Source organism: Mytilus californianus, unplaced genomic scaffold (genome assembly GCF_021869535.1).
Source record: "Mytilus californianus isolate M0D057914Y unplaced genomic scaffold, xbMytCali1.0.p SCAF_4, whole genome shotgun sequence".
Classification (NCBI taxonomy): Eukaryota; Metazoa; Mollusca; class Bivalvia; order Mytilida; family Mytilidae; genus Mytilus; species Mytilus californianus.
Window position 1 is genome coordinate 95003706 of NW_026262690.1, and position 22571 is coordinate 95026276.

The following is a 22571-nucleotide window of genomic DNA, read 5'->3' on the forward strand; positions in this document are numbered from 1 at the left end:
ACCCCGAACTGACATTATTAACAAAAAACACAAAAAATATTTAATTCAAACAATACAAAATTGTAAATAAGCAATAGAAAAATTTGCATAGAACATTTGCATAAATATAAATATGGTGATTTTCAAATAAAGATATAATATGCTGACTATAGATAAAAACTTTGTGTGTATATATTTATTGTGAATTTCACTTATCACCCTTGATATGCCACAATCCTACAAGCTAAACTGCAAATTTTTCATGAATTGGTAAGCTTAGTTTGTTGTATAAATCTCAATTCAGAAAATATTTGCTTTTAGTGGTATTTAACTGTATATTTATTGTCTATATATTCTAAATAAACAATGCTGTAGCTTACACAGCAGCTAATGAAAGTTTTCTGCTATGTCTGAACTTTGAAATATATCATGTGTCTATGCTCTATATTTGACTTAATATAAGCCACACAAACACATTTGCAACAGAGAGATTAAAATTAAAAAAAGAATTTGACAGTAACTTCAAGTTTACAGTTATAATATTCAAGGTTAAATGTTTCTCAAAGGCTAAACATGTTTTTAGGCATAAAGGATGAACACTTGTTTGATTGTACTAATTGCATTTGTGTATTATAACCATTCTTTACAATATTTCCAGACAAAATTGCAAGCAAAAAAAGTTTTTCATTGGATACTAATCAGTTGAAATTACATATTTCTAGAAAGAAACAAGGAAGTCAATAAAAAAAAAAAGAAAAGTATCTATAATTTCTGACTTTAAGCCTATTCTTACATTTGTGTTCCACACAAAATTCAAATAGTTTAACTCAAATACAGTCCTTAAAAGAAATAATATTTTTCTGATAAGAATATTGATTATATCAGCTTTGAATTTGTTTAAATAAACTAAAACTGCCTTAAGCATGTTAAGGAGTTTAAATTATGGGTTGAAAATTATGGTTTTAAACACTATAACTGAATAGCAAAAGATTTTGGTGCATAAATGATACTTATAAAAAGTATAAATAGTTGCTTTTAACAACATGACAAAAACTTAAAGCACTGATCACAAAAGATCCAGTAAAAAACTTTATATAAGTCGCTACTTCTTTTTACGTTTGTTAATAATTTGGTAAGGAACTGATCAACAAATCACAAGATTATGGTTTTGTTTCATTGGTTACAGTATCAGCCTTTTGAAGATTTAAACAGAATTATTTAGACATCTTCTTTTGTTTTGTGCTCATCCGTCTTGGCCAGGTTGACAACAGGTTTGTGAGAATACAGAAAAGTGGCTGCTGTTACAATTCCAAGTGCCACTACTGTGTACATGTCAATAGATATACCAAAGATCATCCAGCACAAAACTGCAGTAAACATAAGTTCTAAAGCACTAGCAAATGTCTTCAATATGGAATTCAGTGATCGTAAGAATAAACTGGTGACTATACCAATAGCGGCATTGTTCAGAACTATACATATCACACTAGGTTGGGCCATAGTGCTGAGACTAGTAAATGTGAAGGCATTGGACAAATCTCCTTTAAATCCCAGTGCTATGACGTTACATAAGATAGAATCTAAATACATGAATACGTTCTGTACCATTATGTGGACATCTACACCTTTGTCTTTCAACAGGTACTCATTGTACACGCCTGCAAAACATGAGCTGAACACCTGGACGATGATAAGAAACAGGTGAGGGTCAAGGTAGGACATGAAATCTGACGATTTGTCACTTGTTTTTTGTGACATTTTGCCATACTCTTTCAAGACACATCCGAATGTAAGGCATCCTAGTGACACCCACTGAAGCGTTGTCAACTTCTTATTGAAAACAATCTGAAACGATCAATTTTGAAATGCTTACTACATGTACATATGGAAAATTATAATATCAGTTACCACCATAGATTTTTTTAACTATAAATTTAGTTTACCAATAAAATTTTGTAATTCTCAGCATTTCTATTAAATGATGAAAGTAACAGTTCAAAAGTTTGTTTTGCCTACAGCTCTTTTCTGGATTTTTCTTCATCAGGAATGGAAAAATCCCCAAAATTTAAAGCCAAGGATGTATTATTAGTTGGGGAGGTATACAATCATAAGGGACCTTAAAATAGCCCAAACCGTCTATGTCAACTTTAATAGAACGAGTCAGAACCTTAGTTTCCTAACAATTTTAAGAAATGTATGTTTTGTAAAGATAACTGTTAGAAAGTTTATAAATGCTTTTAACTTTTGAGATAAGCATCTTAAGGAGCCTGTAATTCAGTGGCTGTTGTTTGTTGCTGAATATTATATTTGTTTATTGTTTTGTTCATAAATTAAGCCATTAGTTTTCTAGTTTATATTATTTATTCATTTGTCATTTTGGGACCTTTTAAAGCTTGCTGTGTGATATAGGTTTTGCATATCGTACAGTGAGTGACCTATAGTTGCTTAATTCCACATCATTTGGTCTCTGGTGGAGAGTTGTCTCATTGGCAATTATCCCACGTCTTCATATTTTTATATTTATCTTGTGTGAATTGTATTTGTAGTTTTTTCTTTCCTTTTGAAAAATAAGAACATACCTGAAATATCACACCCGTCAATACAACTCTGAACTGTAGTAACAGGAAGTATGTTGTTGGGTCATATGATGCCAGGTTAACAAAGACCAGGTTATTGTATAAACAATATAACGCTGATGGTACAAGGTAATACAGTAGCACTGAAAAAAAATTAAGTAATAATATTTACTGTATCGCACTTTATTGTACACGTTAAATTTTTACTCTTCATTTGATCAATAAAGACAAAAGTGCATACTGGTACTTCTCTTTTAAGATTAATTAATCTCATGTAATATGTTAACTTCTCCACATACTGACAGTTAAACCTAAAATATATGAAATGCTTGGCAAGCTTTTAGTAGAAAAATTTAAAAAAAAAATACTGTAACCTAGAAAAAAAAACATAATGATGATGATGTAAGTGACACACTGGTAGTTGATAACTTTACTTTCAGAAAGTTCCAGTGGCAAATAGTTCATGCATATTCACAATGAGAAAAATAATCAAGTTAATAAGTTCAGCAGAGGGTAAGAATGGTATGAAACACATGTAGAGAAAATATTTGGACTGCCAATGGAAATATCAATATGTTGAATAGGGACAGAAATTAAGTCTGCCAACAGGTAACCTTCTACTAATCTCTTGAAAAGATGATTCAAAAGGATTTTTTTACTCTATGAAACTCTCCATACTCTTGGCTTGAGATTTAATAACCAAAGTGATAATTGACAATCCTACAAGGCTGTAAAAGACAAACCTGTTGTATCAAACCAGTGAGTCCATTCTCTCATAATTTTCCTTAATTCCTTGAAATGTTTCATTTTTACACCAACGGTCCATGAACATGAAGTTGTAAAAGAACTGAAATTTGTTGGTGTGGAAAATTTGAATGTGAGTTTTTACCAACTCTCTTTTAAAGTCAGCTGTTTTGCAGATTTTGTAATTTGTTGGAACAATTTAGAGTTTCATTGATACACTGTAGTATACTACATATTGCCCTACCTACATATTTTGTTTACATGATATACAAATAGTGGATAAGAATTCCTTACCATCTTTATGTTTGGTAATATCTGACAGAAGAGAACTGACTGTATTACTGAAAAGAAATAAACTAATTAATGAATGACGATGAAAAATTATAAACATAAAACAAAATAAACAAACGGAAAAAGAAATATATCTATCTGAACTAGTACATGTGTGGAATGAATTTTGTTTATTAATCAAATAAATTGGCAAATAATCTGGAATGCAGGTTCAAAATGTGCGCCCTACTACAAGAAGCTAGTTAAGGTATCTTCCCCTACTGGTTGAATACTTGCAATTGAAACAAGAGGCTCTCAAGAGCCTGAATTGCTCACCTGTAATTTTTTGCTTAAATCTTTCATCAATGATTATTTTTGCTTTTCAATATACATGTATATTAATGAATGGCTTAAAACATCGATTGAAATGTTCTTTGTATCTGTCATATTTTCTTCAAAATCAAAGAAATGCATTTTACCCCTATGTTTCATTTTAGCCATAATGGCTATGTTTCTAGACGTACAAGAAAATAAAATACAAAATTTATACTAGATACTCTGAAACTCATTCAGCCCAAGTTTGGCTGAAATTGATTCAGCAATTTCAAAGGAGAAGATCTTTTAAATAAGCAAACTAAATGAACAAATTGTGAAAAATTGATTTTAAAGGGCAATAACTCCTTAAGGGGACAATTGACAATTTTTGTCATCAGAACTTATTTGTAGATCTTACTTTGCTGAACATTTTTGCTGTTTACAGTTTATCTTTATCATTAATAATATTCAAGATAATAACCAAAATCTGCAAAATTTCCTTAAAATTACCAATTAAGTGGCAGAATTCCAACAATGGGTTGTTAGATTCATCTGAAAATTTCAGGGCTGACAGAGCAAGGCCTAATAAACATTTTTACATCCATCAGATAAGCTCTAAATGCTTTGGTTTTTGAGATATAAGCCAAAAATTGCATTTTACCCCAACATTCTATTTTTACGAAACAGAAAATAAAACACAAACTTTATTCTAGATACCCTTAGAATCATTCAGCTTAAGTTGTTTGGAATTGGTTCAGTAGTTTCAGAGAAGAAGATTTTTTAAAGTTAGAAAACATGATAAACAAATTGTGTAAAATTGCCCTTAAAGGGCAATAACTCCTTAAGGGGTCAATTGACAATTTTGATCATAAGAACTTATTTGTAGATCTTACCTTGCTGAACATTTTTGCTTTTCACAGTTTATCTTTATCATTAATAATATTCAAGATAATAACCAATAAAATGCTCCGCTGAGCGCAGCTTGATATGACCGCAGAGGTCGAAACCCTGAACAGTTGGGGCAAGTATGGACACAACATTCAAGCTTGATACAGCACTGAATTCGGATTGTGATTAAATATTTGACACAGCATAGGTTTTTGACACAGAATGAATGTGTATCGTCCTGAGTATGCATGAAATATTTACCACTGGACGTTAACCAACCAACAATCCATCAATCAGAATGAATGTGGTCTTAGAACTTAAAAATTTTTAATTTACCTATTCAAACCATATCATTATTATTTGCTTTTATATATAAATCAGAAATAAACAATTTAAAATGGAAAATTTTAAGGAACAAAAAAGGAAAAAATCCCCCCCCAATTTTTTGAACCCCCTTATGATTCATCACCCCCAAACTCAATCACAGCCGTCCCTTTGTGGTATGGTACCTTGCAGTACAATTTCAGAGAGATCCATACACTTAAATACAAGATATTGTCTGGAAACTAGAAAAATGCTTGTTTTTTGGCCCCTTTTTGGCCCCAAATTCCTAAACATTTTGGGCAATTACCCCCAAACTCAAACCCAGCGTTCCCTTTGTGATATGGAACCTTGTAGTACAATTTCATAAAGATCCATACACTTACACACAAGTTATTGTCCTGAAACTAGAAAAATGCTTGTTTTTTGCCCCTTTTTGGCCCCTAATTCCTAAAATTTTGAGGCAATTACCCCCAAAATCAAATCCCAACCTTCCCTTTGTGGTATGGTACCTTGCAGTACAATTTCAGAGAGATCAATACACTTGAACACAAGGTATTGTCTTGAAATTAGAACTAGAGGCTCTCAAGAGCCTGTGTCGCTCACCTGACTCTACTTTGGTTTTAGAAATCATGTAAAGATAGATAAAAATCATAACAGATACCCAAATAATGATTGAGGCCAAATTTTGATTAATATTGGTCCCATTATTTAATAAAATATCCTGGTGGCCATCTTGAACAGTAAATCGGCAACAAAGTAGCAACACTTGGTCAGCACTTCATAAGGAACATTCATGCCATGTTTGGTTTCATTCCATTCAGTGGTACTCTAAAAGAAGACATTTGTATGTATTTCCCATAGGGTCCTATGTTAAACTAAGCCCCCCCCCCCCTAGCGGCCATCTTGGATGATGGATCGACTGCAAAGTAACAACACTTGGTCAGCAACTCATAAGGAACATTCATGTCATGTTTGGTTCAAATCCATTCAGTGGTTCTCTAAAAGAAGACAATTGTATGTATTTCCCATAGGGTCCTATGTTAAACTAAGTCCCCCGCTGTCGGCCATCTTGGATGATGGATCGGCTGCAAAGTAACAACACTTGGTCAACATCTCATAAGGAACATTCATGCCATGTTTGGTTCCGTTCCATTTTTTGGTTCTCTAAAAGAAGACATTTTTATGTATTTTCCAAAGGGTCCTATGTTAAACTAAGTCCCCGGCTGGCAGCCATCTTGGATGATGGATCGGCTACAAAGTAACAACACTTGGTCAGCATTTCATAAGGAAGATTCATGCCATGTTTGGTTTCATTCCATTCAGTGGTTCTCTAAAAGAAGACATTTGTATGTATTTCCCATAGGTCCTTTGTTAAACTAAGTCCCCTGCTGTAGGCCATCTTGGATGATGGACAGACTGCAAAGTAACAACACTTGGTCAGCACCTCATAAGGAACATTCATGCCATGTTTGGTTTCATTCCATTCAGTGGTTCTCTAAAAGAAGACATTTGTATGTATTTCCCATAGGGTCCTATGTTAAACTAAGTCCCCCGCTGGCTGCCATCTTGGATGATGGATCGGCTACAAAGTAACAACACTTGGTCAGCACCTCATGAGGAACATTCATGCCATGTTTGGTTTCATTCCATTCAGTGGTTCTTTAAAAGAAGACATTTGTATGTATTTCCCATAGGGTCCTATGTTAAACTAAGTCCCCCGCTGGCGGCCATCTTGGATGATGGACCGACTGCAAAGTAGCAACACTTGGTCAGCATCTCATAAGGAACATTCATGCCATGTTTGGTTCCATTCCATTCAGTGGTTCTCTAAAAGAAGACATTTTTATGTATTTCCCATAGGGTCCTATGTTAAACTAAGTCCCCCGCTGGAGGCCATCTTGGATGATGGATCGGCTACAAAGTAACAACACTTGGTCAGCACCTCATAAGGAACATTCATGCCATGTTTGGTTTCATTCCATTCAGTGGTTCTCTAAAAGAAGACATTTGTATGTATTTCCCATAGGGTCCTATGTTAAACTAAGTTCCCTGATGGCGGCCATCTTGGATGATGGATCGGCTACAAAGTAACAACACATGGTCAGCACCTCATAAGGAACATTCATGCCATGTTTGGTTTTATTCCATTCAGTGGTTCTCTAAAGGAAGTCATTTGTATGCATTTCCCATAGGGTCCTATGTTAAACTAAGTCCACCGCTGGCGGCCATCTTGGATGATGGATCGGCTACAAAGTAACAACACTTGGTCAGCACCTCATAAGGAACATTCATGCCATGTTTGGTTTCATTCCATTCAGTGGTTCTCTAAAAGAAGACATTTGTATGTATTTCCCATAGGGTCCTATGTTAAACTAAGTTCCCTGATGGCGGCCATCTTGGATGATGGATCGGCTACAAAGTAACAACACATGGTCAGCACCTCATAAGGAACATTCATGCCATGTTTGGTTTTATTCCATTCAGTGGTTCTCTAAAAGAAGTCATTTGTATGCATTTCCCATAGGGTCCTATGTTAAACTAAGTCCCCCGCTGGCGGCCATCTTGGATGATGGATCGGCTACAAAGTAACAACACTTGGTCAGCACCTCATAAGGAACATTCATGCCATGTTTGGTTTTATTCCATTCAGTGGTTCTCTAAAAGAAGTCATTTGTATGCATTTCCCATAGGGTCCTATGTTAAACTAAGTCCCCCGCTGGCGGCCATCTTGGATGATGGATCGGCTACAAAGTAACAACACTTGGTCAGCACCTCATAAGGAACATTCATGCCATGTTTGGTTTCATTCCATTCAGTGGTTCTCTAGAAGAAGTTCAAAATGTAAAAAGTTAACGCCGACGACGGACGACTACGGACGACGCCGGACGACGGACGCCAAGTGATGAGAAAAGCTCACTTGGCCCTTCGGGCCAGGTGAGCTAAAAATGGTTATTTTTGGCCCCTTATTCCTAAACGTTTTGGGCAATTACCCCCAAACTCAATTCCAGCTTTCCTTTTGTGATATGGAACCTTGTAGTACAATTTCAGAAAGATCCATACACTTACACACAAGTTATTGTCATGAAACTAGAAAAATGCTTGTTTTTTGCCCTTTTTTTGGCCCCTAATTCCTAACATTTTGAGGCAATTACCCCCCAAATCAATCCCAGCATTCATTTTGTGATATGGAACCTTGTGGTACAATGTCAGAGAGATCCATACACTAACACACAAGTTATGTCTGGAAGTTACAAAAATGCTTATTTTTGGCCCCTAATTTCTTAACTGTTGGTACCATAACCCCCAAAATCAATCCCAACCTTCCTTTTGTTGTATTGAACCTTATGGTAAAATTTCATAGAGATCCATTCACTTAAAGTAAAGTTAAAGTGCGAAAACCAATGTGTCTTCGGACGACAATGACAACGACGCTGCCGCCGACGACAACGCCAACGTCATACCAATATACAACAGCAAATTTTTTTTTTATTCGTATAAAAACTGCAAAATTTCCTTAAAATTACCAATTTTGTGGCAGCAACCCAACAATGGGTTATCAGATTCAACTGAAAATTTCAGGGCTGATAGAACTTCACCTATTGAACACTTTAACCCATGTCAGATTTGCTCTAAATGCTTTGGTTTTTGAGATATAAGCCAAAAACTGCATTTTTCCTCTATGTTCTATTTTTAGCCATGGCGGCCATGTTATTTGATGAAACAGTAAATAAAACACAAACTTTATTCTAGATACCCTAAGCATCATTCAGCTTAAGTTTGGTTGGAATTGGTTCAGTAGTTTCAGAGGAGATGATGTTTGAAATAGTTTACACCAGACGGACGAAGGACGCCAAGTGATGGCAAAAGCTCACAGTTCCTTCGGAACGGTGAGCTACAAAGCAAAAATAATCAGAACCAACAATCCTAACAAGCTTCATGAAGTCTCATCATAAAATATAAATCAAATCAGCAGTATTTGTTGGAGACAAGTATTCAAATTTGTCAGACCATCAGAAGAAAGAATCCTTTTAACTGTTTTGATATCAAACCTGTAGCCCTTGCTGTGAAAGAAGGATGAGAACATCTGTTGAATATCAATTTTCTACAACAATCATTATATTTACAGCTTAGAAGCTGATAATGACTGTAAAATTGATCCTATACAAAAGTCTGTAGTATGGTTGAGATATAGGATATTTGGATAATGTAACAAACTACAGTGTTCTCCCAAGAAATTTCAAATAACAGCATCCCGGCAAAAAATTATTGCATTAGGGTATACCAATGCTAAATTACGCTAGAACAATTTTACAGACATTTAATTTATAATAACTCACTCTTTTAAAAATATACAAGCTGCTGCAACAAGCTTGACACATTCTGTCAGTAACACAGCTGTAACTGTATTGTAATTGTATGTGTTATCTTTACTTTTAGATGCTGTTACAAAAATACCTGAAAAATAGCAAAGACTTAGGCATTGATGTTAGTTAATTAGTACAGCAAAGCATTCTTGAAAAAATTTTAAAACTTATTTAAAAAGCATTCTTTCATATAGTACTACCTGTGACATACTCTGATAAATAGTGGTCACTAAAACTATGACCACTATGGTGGCCCTATTTGTCCATCATTATACCACCTACAGCTCAAATAATACACGAGGTATTAATCATATCACAAGTCACGATTTTAAGGGAAATCTTGAATATATTTAAGCGATAAATAAAATATATACATGGATGGAGAGTTGTCTCATTGGCACTCATACCACATCTTCTTATATCTATATATGATATAGTTTACAAGTAATTGTCTCAGGTACATTGCAAATGTACATGTATATGATGTGTCGCAGGTAAAATGATAATTGGTGCTTACATTTGCGCATAAAAACCGTTACGTTTGCATCCAGCTTTTGATTACATTTGTGCCCATTCATTTTGCAGGAAACTCATGTAAATACATTTAAATACTAATTTCATAGACCTATCAGTTATGTTGGATGTAGCTTTGCAACCTCAGGGATAATCTGCCTCTCAAGCTTTTTTAAATCGGACTCATGTGTACATGGTGTATGCTCACAGTTACCATTTGTATAGCCATAAAAAACTAAAGGAAACCTGTTCACGTTTTTAGTATGTCACTTTAATTTGAAACAATCAGAAAAACTTATTTATAGATACTAACTTAAACACGATTAAAACTTTATTCAACACAAAACCAACAAGCATTCTGTGAGTATTGCTTGGCAATACATAGTCCCCTACCGGTTACAAATTCATTGTAATGGAATGAAATTCTAACTTGATCTATAACTTGTCATGGTGTAAACTACATAAAAATATCAAGTCAAAATCTTCAAGCATGACGAAAAAAACTGTTGAAAACTGATTATTTAAGTGAATTTTCTATGTCCAAAGACCATAATTCTGCACAAAATTATCAGATTGAAACAAAATTCCAACTTGATCTGTAACTTGTCATGATAAAACTATATACTAATTATCAAATCAATATCTTCAAGAATGACAAACAAACCTATCATTAAATTCTTCAAACAATTTACCAAAGAAAATGAAAAAAATTCCAAAATGTCATTTTGTCTTTTAAAAGTCTTTTAAAAAATTAGTTATTTCCCTTTGACAGTCAAGGGTCTAACTTAAATAAGTTATTAGAGAAAAATAACATACATTTGTTATTGAGGGCTAAAAAAATAAAAAATCTGTGATAACATATGTATGTTACATGTTTCAAAGTAGTCTAGTCAATTTAGTGAACAACCTTCAACTAATTGCAACACAAAGTTTTTCTCTGAAAAACAAGTATGTTACTATCTATGAACAACATACTAAAATTATACAAAAATATATTTTGCGGAAAGTGGTGTAATTAATCAAAATTTTGTGTAGTAAAAGTAAGGTTATATGAGTTGCTTCCCCTTATTTGCCAAAGTTGAAAAAAATTAATTTATACAAAAAATGTTCCGTATTTTTTTAAAACAGTTGAAATAATACAATAATCTCAATTTAAAAGAATAATATTACAAATGCATCACTTTCTTGTCTCAAAATTTGTATATTTGAATAAAGATATAGACCGCGATTGTGTTCTGCTATTTTACAATCCAAGAATCTAATTCTCCACCACAGTGTTGGTATGTAACCTGTAAATGGAAAACTGTACTGGATTAGAATAACCAACTTCGTCACAATCTTACTCGGTATTTGAAAGAATTCTGCCCGTGTGTTAAAGGCACTGACAGTTAATTTTTTGTTGGGGGAAGGGGTTCTCGAAATGCAAGACTTAGTTTTTGAAATTCAAAGTCTTTAATGTATTTTTTCCCCACAATTCTATAAAGAAAACAATATTTTTATTTTCATTTTCCTTCTGGAACAAACATGTTAAGATTTAGAATCCAACAATGTTTTTCATTAAAAAATAAGAATGATGAGTGTTAAATGATTGTATGTTAAATATTTTTTCACAAATGAAAATTTCAAGCTCCTCGAAGCAAATAGCTACTCATGTAATTAGCGACGATCTCAGTACTCACTCACCATATAAATAAAGCTTTGACTGTAACACTGAATCGACTTTTCAATTTGGTTGCTAATCGGATGTGTACTGATTTATATTTTAGTCGGTTCCAACAGTATTTATTCATCAACTGTAATTAGCTTTGAACTAGCTATTAGAACTCAGTGTCTTTTTGTTAATTGGTTTTATTTCATATCGGTTAAGAATTAGCTTCTCTTATTGGATAACAAGGAGCCACATGATGACATGCTTTATTCTTTAGTAAAAAATTCCATCGGTCTTTAACAGAAAAAAACTGAGTTTTACAATTTGTTCTTATGTTGTTTGCTATTTCAAAACTGTTCCTGATTATGGGAGGGTTGAGTGCTCGCAAACATGGTTAACGCTGCACTATTAATATGATTATCACAAGAAAGTGGCCCTTTATTATTTGGTGGTTATTGTTTGCTGTCTGTCGTATATGTTTTTCCATTTATTGTCTTAACAGTTTTATATTTTAACGATGAGCTTTTATAGAGGGGTGTAAAGGGGGTATCTGCACGGAAGAACGCGAAATAAAATTGCCATTTCACGATGAACGAACAATTAAAAATTTCTTGCACGTTGATCTTTTTACCGATTTCACGAAACACGGTGAATAACGAACCTTTTTCACGGCTGCACGTGAAATAAAAATGGCAAAACACGTTGCACGAAAATAACCCTTTACCACCCTCATTATAGTTTGTTAACATCCACACCCACATCATTGTTATCTCTTGTGGAAAGTTTTCTAATTTGCAATCGTACAACATCTTCTTATGTTTTTAAAGTGGGGAGATTTTACAATAAATTATGGTTTCACTGGCAAGCGATCAAACATACTTAGGAAATCACTGATAGAGTTTAGTGGACCTTAAAAGCTAAACATTTATATTCTTTAGGCATGAGGTGTACGTTCAAATGAGTTGACTACAGGTCAGCACATTCCGGAAGCAGAAAACGGCGTCTTTAACATTGATATTTCTATAATAGAGTATAATCACGAATAAAGAGAGATTTGAGGTTTTAAAATGAGAAAGCAACCCAAACCACTAACGAAAACCAACACACATAATTTCAGATTAGACATGACTATCTAAACGCTTACTCTGGCCATAAGTCGTCCACTTTTTTACAGTTCTTAGGCTAAAGCATACACAGAACTAACATGGGTTGTCTGCTGTATGAAAATATTATGGTCAAAGATATATATATATATATAAAGAAAAGCATTACAAAGTTCCTTCTTTAAGATATCTCATTGAATTAATTTAATAAAATGCAATCAGCTTTAGCCTAAGAACTGTAAAAAAATGATCATGCATCATCTGTGTATGAATTCAATGAGATATCTTAAAGAAGGAACTTTGTAATGCTTTTCTTTATATCATTTGGTTGATGTTTCAGACCACCATGTACAGGTTTTACCTTACTGGGTACACACATAATGTGCTGTTACTATTAATACTTCCTCCAGGAAGTGGTCCCATCAATTCATTCAACAGTGCTTATCTCATTTTCAACATCCAAAATTGGACCACTTTGGTACGATTACTATTTAAATTCAAGCTCTTATAATCATATTGACAAAGCTTCCCTTGAAATTGCCCTAAAGTAAACAATATCAGATCTATATTTCATGCTAATTCAGTGAACTAGTAAATGTTATCAAACTTAAAAAGCTTATATATCTGAAATTAAACTTGGATATTGATAGAGCTTGCTAAATAAAATTAGTCTGTGTTTAACTGTGACTTTATACAATTCAAATGTTGAAAAAGTAGCTAATGAAAAAATAAACAAAAAAAGGACTACAATCAATGACGATGCAAGGACACTAGAAAAATAACTCTTCCAGCAATTAACATGACAAAATCAAAGTCAGTAACCAAACTGATTTACAGTTATTTTTGAACACAATCATTTTTTTTGTTTATTATACCTACACGTATAATTACTATAAATACATAACAGAAACATAAGATAAAAATTTCAAACTTCCACAAAATGCACTTCTTTAAAACTGAGTTTTACTGTGTGTTTATTTATTCTACATTGTCTAGAGAAACTAGGGGAGGGTTGAGTTCTCACACAATATGTTTTACCCCAGCCACATTATTGCACTTATCCCAAGTCAGGAACCTCAAGATCTAGCCTTTGTTTGTCTTGTGTGTGTTTTTTTGTTGTTGATAATTTTGGTTCATTTGTATGTATTGGAGTTCAGGAGTCGATTTCACAAAAAAACTTACGATTAAGATTAATTGTAAGTATACTGAATTGTCCATGACTTACGATCAATCTTAGTCGTAAGTTTTTTTGTGAAACCGACTCAAGGCCTTTAAGGTGGTGTCCATTTCGCTGAACTAGTGTACAAAATAATTAAGGGGTCAGCTGAAGCCTACCTCCGTGTGCCGGATTAACTTGCTATGTTAAAGACCCATTATAGTGGCCTTGTTTTCTCTTTGACACATTCCCTGTTTACGTTTTCAAAATACAAACTGGAAATAACCAAGATTTTGAAATTTTCATTTTTTATGCCCCTCACTTAGGGGCATTATGTTTTTTCGGTCTGTGCGTCCGTTCGTTCGTCCGTCTGTCCCGCTTCAGATTAAAGGTTTTTTGTTAACGTTTTTGGTCAAGGTAGTTTTTGATGAAGTTGAAGTCCAATCAACTTGAAACTTAGAACACATGTTCCCTGTGATATGGTCTTTCTAATTTTAATGCCAAATTAGAGTTTTGACCCAAACAGTCTACTGAACATAGAAAATGATAGTGCGGGTGGGGTATCCATGTACTATGGACACATTCTTGTTTTGTAATTAGTTCATAAACAACATATTTCACACAACAAATTGATTATTATTGATATTGATAATAAGAGGAATACATATGCATATAAACATAAGATTATATAGTCCGTCTATAAAGATCCTATGTTAAAAGTTTTAACCATGAATAACAGAGCTTTTTATTTCTATTTTTCACAATTTTTCTCTACAAATCACAATTTACACAAGAATTACAATTTTTTTAAATACTAATAACTATAGAACTTCTTAAGATAATCATCAAATAGCATTTTCTATTTAGATCCAAATTCGAAAGTTTTAACCATCAATAACCGAGATTTTTTCATTTCCAGTTTTCGGGTTTTCTGTCTTAAAACATATATTCAAACAAAATTACCCAAATATTAATATTGATAACTAAAGGACTTCACAAAATAAACATAACATAGTATGTTCTTTTTTCTATATAGATCAAATTTCAAAAATATTAAACATTAACAACGGAGATTTTCTACTTTTTCCAGTTTTCAACGTTTTTTCACTAAAAATCACTCATTTCACCTCAAAATTACTTCATTATGAATAATAATAACTAGAGGACTACATAATAGTCTATTAAGATAAGGTTTCCTGTCTTCAACAAGCTTTAGGTCTAAAAATGTAACCATAGATAACAATTTTTCTTCTTTTCCAGTTTTCATCATTTTTTCTCTAAAAACCACATATTTCACCCAAAAATAACCTTTTCCGCAAATTATATCAATGTATATAGTTTTATTATGTTGTTAGTACAAGTCTATATTATGATTTGCACTAAAAAAACCTTGTGTTGCAATTAGTTGGAGGTTGAGTGATTTTAGAGCTAAATTGACTAGGCTAAAGGGGCATTATACATCCTTTATTTTGTTAAATTGTGTACTAGTTCTATTGATATTATAATTGTCTTTATGTATATTAAACTTTAGAAAGATATAACAGCCCATAGTTTGTCAATCATGCATAACACACCCATGTTATTACAGAAAAAATATGCCTGTAATAACTAAAGGGTGTTATTACAGCTTCTCTACATATATCACAAATGTATTTTAATTTATTGTAATAAATAATGATAAGAGCATGTAATGAGGTTCTGCGCAAGCTTCCTAGTAATTCCCAAGTGTCTCATGTAATAAGTTAAATGCCTGTAATAACTAAGCCTTGTTATTACAGCTAAGTTATCACTTAAAAGCCTTGTCTTATTGATTTACCATGGTTGATCAAAAATGTATTAATTGAATTGGAAAATTAGTTTTCAAGGTTATGTATTAAGTTAAAGCACAAGTTTAAAGAATTCCCAAGTGCCCACTGAAAATAAAAAATTTTTATGGTACATTTAACTGATAACAAACATATGTTACTACAGATTAAGAGAAAGTATCCGTAATAACACATGTATGTTATTTTTCTGTAATAACTTATTCAAGTTACACCCTTGACTGTTTGAACAGATATCTACTAATTAATAAGTATTTCATCAAAAATTTAATTCTAGGGAAAGGGCTTTAACTGAACAAAGAGAAAAGTTAAAATTGTGAAAATTGAACTTGACCTGTAACTTGTCATGATAAATCAATAAACCAAATATCAAATAAATATCTTCAAGCACGAAGAAAAAAAGTCTGGAAAACTGATTTGCCGGACTGACAGATGGACAGACAGACAGACAGACGGACGGAGTGCAAACCTAAAGTACCCTTCGACTTCGTCGGTAGGGGACTAATAAAAAAGGGTGCGAACAGACCCAGGGTGTGAATGTGTGGGGTGCGAACGGGAAAGGGGGCAAACGTGAATGGGAGCGAACATGTACCTGTATTACCTGTAAAATGAATGCGCCCAAAAATGTAAAAAAACAAGCATTCTGTGCGTATTGCATGGCAATACATAGTCCCCTACCGGTTACAAATTCATTGGAATGGAACGAAATTCTAACTTGATCTATAACTTGTCATGGTGTAAACTACATAAAAATATCAAGTCAAAATCTTCAAGCATGACGAAAAAAACTGTTGAAAACTGATTGTTTAAGTGAATTTTCTATGTCCAAAGACCATAATTCTGCACAAAATTATCAGACTGGAACAAAATTCCAACTTGATCTGTAACTTGTCATGATAAAACTATATACAAATTATCAAATCAGTATCTTCAAGAATGACAAACAAACCTACCACTAAATTCTTCAAACAATTTACGAAAGAAAATGAAAAAAATCCAAAATGTCATTTTGTCTTTTAAAAAATGACTTATTTCCCTTTGAACAGAAATCTACTAATTAATAAGTATTTCATCAAAAATTTAATTCTTGGGAAAGGGCTTTAACTGAACAAAGAGAAAAGCTAAAATCGTGAAAATTGAACTTGACCTGTAACTTGTCATGATGAATCAATAAACCAAATATCAAATCAATATCTTCAAGCACGAAGAAAAAAAGTCTGGAAAACTGATTTGCCGGACTGACAGATGGACAGACAGACAGACAGACAGACGGAGTGCAAACCTAAAGTACCCTTCGACTTCGTCTGTAGGGGACTAATTATCTCCAAATGCATGCAAATGTAATGTGCCTATTTCACCCATGTCCAGTGTGTAGCATAAATTACATCTGTCTTTTTTGAATTATATCCTGGGTATATCCTGGGAACATTCTTCATCAAACTTGATGAGAACAGAGCTAGGGAGCTAGGGAGGTATCTGCTAGAGATGCAAATTTAAGTTTACTGATCTAAAGTAAATTCATCTCACCTAATGATTTTCCCCCTGATTTGTTTCTGACAAACGAAACTCCATGTTTGTTCCTTGGCACAACTTTACAATCTGACTAAGACTATTTACTGAAGTGACTGTGATCACTACAGGGGTATTCGGAAACAGAAAACTATTCTCTAAAATATTCGCAATTAAGTTACATGTATATGCCTTAAGCTATTACAGGATTTCTCATGATCACTTTATACATTTTTTGGAATTCAATATGAAAAATATATCATTCAATTCAAATATGTTCAAAATTAATAACTATAGTCATATTTATTATGAGTTACATGTATCTTTATTTTTGCAAGTGTTGCCTATAAAAGGAATGCGCCGCAAATGTACATGTAATCAAAAGCTGTGGGCAAACATAAAAAATTTTAATCCCAAAATGCATGCAAATATAATGCTCGCAAATGTAATGCACCCATGATAATGACAAAAGAAATAAAAAATAAAATAAAATAAAACAACTGGTGGACATATAAATGATATAGCTTAATAATAATAAGTCAATTTTAGTAAAAATTAGTCTCATAACCTGAGTTTTTATATGTACCAGATTGACCACCAGCACATGGTTTATGACCCCAGTAAATAACCAACATCCTATGTTTTATGACCCCCAATAAATGGTCACCATCTGTTGTTGAACATAGCATATTACTTACAAAAAAATGTACTTACTTAGTCCTTGCTATGCCTGATGGCACATAGGGCAAGGACAAGCTACAACATAGCATATGGTGAACAGAGTATGTCACAGGTTGTCATGGTTGTACTGTATTTCAATTGTGAAAGAACAGATAAACATATTTTTTTAATAAATGAAAAGGGTAGATAATATGTGATAATTTACTCAAAACTACAAGTTTAGATCCTCATTATACAATTTGGGTCACCGTGATATTGTGAGCTAAGTTTTGAAGGGCTATGCACTCTTGATGCTTTTAGCCTTGCCCTAGGCCTTCTGCCCTTTAATCCTTATGTTTATAAATCCAAAATGCCTTTCTACCATTTTTGCCAAAACATGAATAAAGAGCCCTTTCATGACCCATTTTCTATCAGTAAAAAATGATTGGGAAGAACTCACTTCAAGACAATTATTCTTTCAAACTGTTTGTTGTATGATACATGTATGTACAGTATCTATACTATTAAACGAGAAGACCTCATTCTGTGTGTCGCTTCTCTTCTTTCCACAATAAATTAATCATCATGCATCTGTGTCCTATAGGTACCATGCATACTCGCATTTGTCATCCTCGCTTACGATTATTCCGTTTGGGTTATTTTGGGAGGAAAACGAAAAATAAAGGCGTCCTGATATTGTTTCCTTCATCGGACGGACTTTTAAGTTAGACAAGACTTCCGTTTAGGACTGTTTAAAATTACAAATAATTTTCATAGGTCTCTCTATATAATATAGTGAACGCCATAGATAGTGAACGCCGTTGGTAGTAAACTTGGAATTGATAGTTAATAGCAAATTCACACTTTATTTATAGTGTTTATTTATATAAATTAACAGAAAATAAAAAAAAACGGATTTTGGAAAAAAAGGGGGGGGGCTTAAAAAATTGTCCTGTCCCCAAGTACCTATTTGACTTCTGATACCTTTTCTGAAATTCTCCAGTCATAAAATATTTTACAAAAATTCATCCTACAACAGTTTACATACTTTCAACCACGCTCTAAATGCCAGCAATTTCACGGGTGTGTTCTAGTTAATGATTAATTAAATAACAAATGCACTTTTGCTCCATTACTATGAAGTTGAAGTCCTCATTAACAGTTGAAAATTAAAAATACAAGAATCAATATACTGATGAACTCAAAATTGTTAACTTTTTTCTATTCTGGTTCTGTTGACAGACCCTGCCATGTCGAAAATCATAAGTTTGTATAAATGATTACCAAAAAGAATATAAACATGATAAACGAGGACGAACATTTTGAATTTATCCTGTTTGTGTACATAATAAAAATTAGTCTACTGCTTATTCAAATTATGATTACATAGCAAACAAAATGAATTCTCTAAGGAAACTCACCTCAGATCAGTCAGAGTTTGTACCTGTACAAAGATGTGTTTATCATGTTTATATATAAGCTGGATTTTTATATTCGTTGTTTTAACATGTTTAAGGCCAAAAAACAAATATATGTCTGTTTAATGTTACATCAGAAAAAAAAAAATAGGGTAGGTAGGTCGGTACATGTATTTCCATTTTATTAATTTTTTTAATTCTATTTTTTGTGACATGACTTTGAGTCATGAGTATTGCTGTGGTCAGTGTTTTCCGTGGGCCGAGTTTACCCGTATTTTTAATGATTGGATAATTTCCCTGGGTTAATAGTTAGAACAAAATGGCAGCAAAGTGTTTATTTCATCACATGAGTAGCAAGCTTAAGTTTCCTGAAAACAGCTGTCATATTCATGATTGTGAAAATTGGGATGTATTAGGCAATTGATTAGATTTATTGGCAACTCTAACTTCGCTTTTGACACAAGTTCAGTTAATTTTTCACTTTACAACAGAAATATAATGATTTAGGGTCTGCGCTGAAATTAGGGTCGGTCAGGTAACTGCAAACAGAGAGAAACTTTTTTTTTTGGCCTAAGGTATAAATTATTAATATGTTTTTATTTAAACTACGTTGTGAGACAAGACTCTATTTACATTGAAAATGATGTCATGTATAAAATTCCTAACAATATGACCACATTGGATACGTTTCTGTAATTCAGTTACTTTTACATCAGAAATAATTTATGCTCGGATTTTTTTTATTTTTCAATTTGTAAAAGGCTTAATTATTGTTCAGCCCCAAGTCATATAAATTGTGTAGAGTATCCCAGTGGTTACTGGTTGTTTTAAATGATAGTGATTTTTTATTTTAAATGTCACAATTCGTAAAATGTAAATAAATTGTGGACTTAGATTTAGTAATTAGATTCAAAATCATTTTACCATGTTTACTGTTGTTTTAATTTTGCAAAAATCAGGTATTTTTATACGGACTTCGTTTTTTTTCACAGGTAAAACCTGCCTCTTATTATCAATGCTACAGCATAGAGACCCTAACGAAAGAGAAGACGACGCAGAGTTATGTTTATGTTCTTGAAACTGACCTGTGGTTGTCATCATGTCAACACTTACCTTGATTTATAAACAGTGCCATGTATGAAATAAATATGATCAAACTGAATCTTGTAGGAAACAAATCTTCTGAACACCACCCCATCTTGATTTTGCGATGAAATTGATTATGTTTGACTATCGAGTTTGTGCACGCAAATTTTTCATTCGGGGTTAACAATTATCTTCTACACTTGACGATAAAATCATCTGGTAAAAAACGCTTTAACCACACAGATAAATATCCGGTCCGAAGGAGTCTTGTGCTAGAAATGTTAGGGTGGATTCGTCCCTTTCAAAGGGGTCTCACTAGTTAGCGTCAAGAAGCAACAAGAAGCGACAAGAAGAATAATTTCGCGACAAGAAAACAAATATAGCGTCAAGAAATCAAAATATTAATCATTTCAAATAAATAAATATAGAAACATGCATTAAAGCTGGGACTGTTATACTTACAGGGACTATTAGTCAATATATTATGTCACAGATTAAAGTGTGTTTTCTAATATACGTGTATTTTAATTATTGTTTTATTAAACTGACAGAAGAAAATGAACATTTGTTCAAGATAAGAGTTTTTTTTTTTATTATCGAGGATATGATTAAAATACTATAGTTTAAACATATTTTATTGTCTAAATATACAATATGATTGGATACAATTTATAACAACTTAAACTTTAATAATCCTCTCCAAATAAGTACAATATACAAAATTTCAAGATGACAGCAATTATATAATTCAGTACAATATGAAAAATATATACAATAAATAAGTTATCACGGTTTAAACAGTAACAGTTGGATACGAATACACTTTAAGATATAGCAATATTAATCAAAGAATCGTTTTGTATGGCGTATATAACTAACGTCACGGTACCCAAATTGCACCTATTCAACATACACAGCTGAGCAATTCTTAAAAGATTTCTTTGAGACTAAACAATTTGTATTTTAGTTATTTGACATTATACACGTCTTACAAAATAGGTGAATATATTCAAATATACACTAAACGTTAACAGTTTATATCAACAGATGAAGCTTCCACTGGAAAAGACAAATGTACGAAAACGCCGCCATGCGACGTTCACAAAAAGTCATCTTTTAAAAATGAACAAAAAAAATATGTTACAAGCATCCCTTTTAAAAAAAATGAATAGTGAGCATGTACTAATGTCAAATTGTTCTAAATATTTGAAAAAATAAAACAAAACATCTTGTTATTTGATTTTTAATGATGTGAATTCAAGCATGGATGCAATTTGGGTACTCCTCATTACGCAATCATGGATAGTTTGGAGGTCGATTCAAACCCATTTTCTATGACTCACTGAATAGGGATTAAAATCAAATTGGTGTACCTATATAATAAAGAAGGATACGGCTACAAAATAAACAGAAAATGGAAATTTTTGTCTTTATCATAAAAAAACTTAGGTGAAAAAACTGTCAAAATAGGTGCAATTTGGGTACCGTCACGTTATGTATATTTCTGAAAAGGATTGCGTTTTGTTCAACACTAATTTCGTCTGTTCCAAATAAAATATGTTCTATGGAAATAGCAACTAAGTGTTGTATGTTTTCAAAGAGCTGATTTCTAAAATTTATGTAGAGCGGAAATTCTAAGAAAAAATAAATCGAATCTTCTAATGGACACCCACATTCACAACTTGGGTCATTTACTAAATTAACTCTATATAAATCAGCTTTTAAAGGACTACATCTGTGTCGTAATTTTGTATGCAATATATTTTCCATAAATATTTTTATATAAAATACTATATTTACAGTGTACAGCATATAGATAGTGTATACGTGAACGAATGAATGAAAAAAAGGGGGGGGGGGTTAATTTCTTTGTTCTTTAAGTTTTAAGCCATTTATTATGGACCGTGTCAGTTAGAATAATCATATGATGGGAGGATTAGGTCATCACGTATGCACTTATATTTAGAGTAATTGCCATGTGCTTTTATTTACATTATTTATCAAGATTACTTCACTGTTGTGACACCATTATGATTCTGGTTGTAACAAAATGTTCAGATTCATCTGGGGAATGAAAATATGATCATTCGTGGTCTTCTTCCGACCGGAAGTAAAACCCTTGCCAAAGTGGGGCGTCCGTTCTTGTGTGCGGGATGTACAAGTACGCAGCCACGTACGATCAGAAAGTGAACCAA

The 22571-nt window shown here is 32.8% G+C and overlaps 1 protein-coding gene across 1 annotated transcript; it reads right to left on the reverse strand.

The window, feature by feature from the left end:
• Nucleotides 1-28: 28 nt before the first annotated feature.
• On the reverse strand, nucleotides 29-20547 carry LOC127698894 (UDP-galactose transporter senju-like). The gene is made up of 5 exons (XM_052202623.1): nucleotides 20404-20547; nucleotides 9434-9551; nucleotides 3594-3640; nucleotides 2559-2698; nucleotides 29-1824 (listed from the first exon to the last, which is right to left on the reverse strand). The coding sequence occupies exons 1-5, from the start codon at nucleotides 20486-20488 to the stop codon at nucleotides 1198-1200; spliced, it is 1017 nt and encodes a 338-aa protein (XP_052058583.1). The 5' UTR covers nucleotides 20489-20547; the 3' UTR covers nucleotides 29-1197.
• Between the last annotated feature and the right edge of the window lie 2024 nt (nucleotides 20548-22571).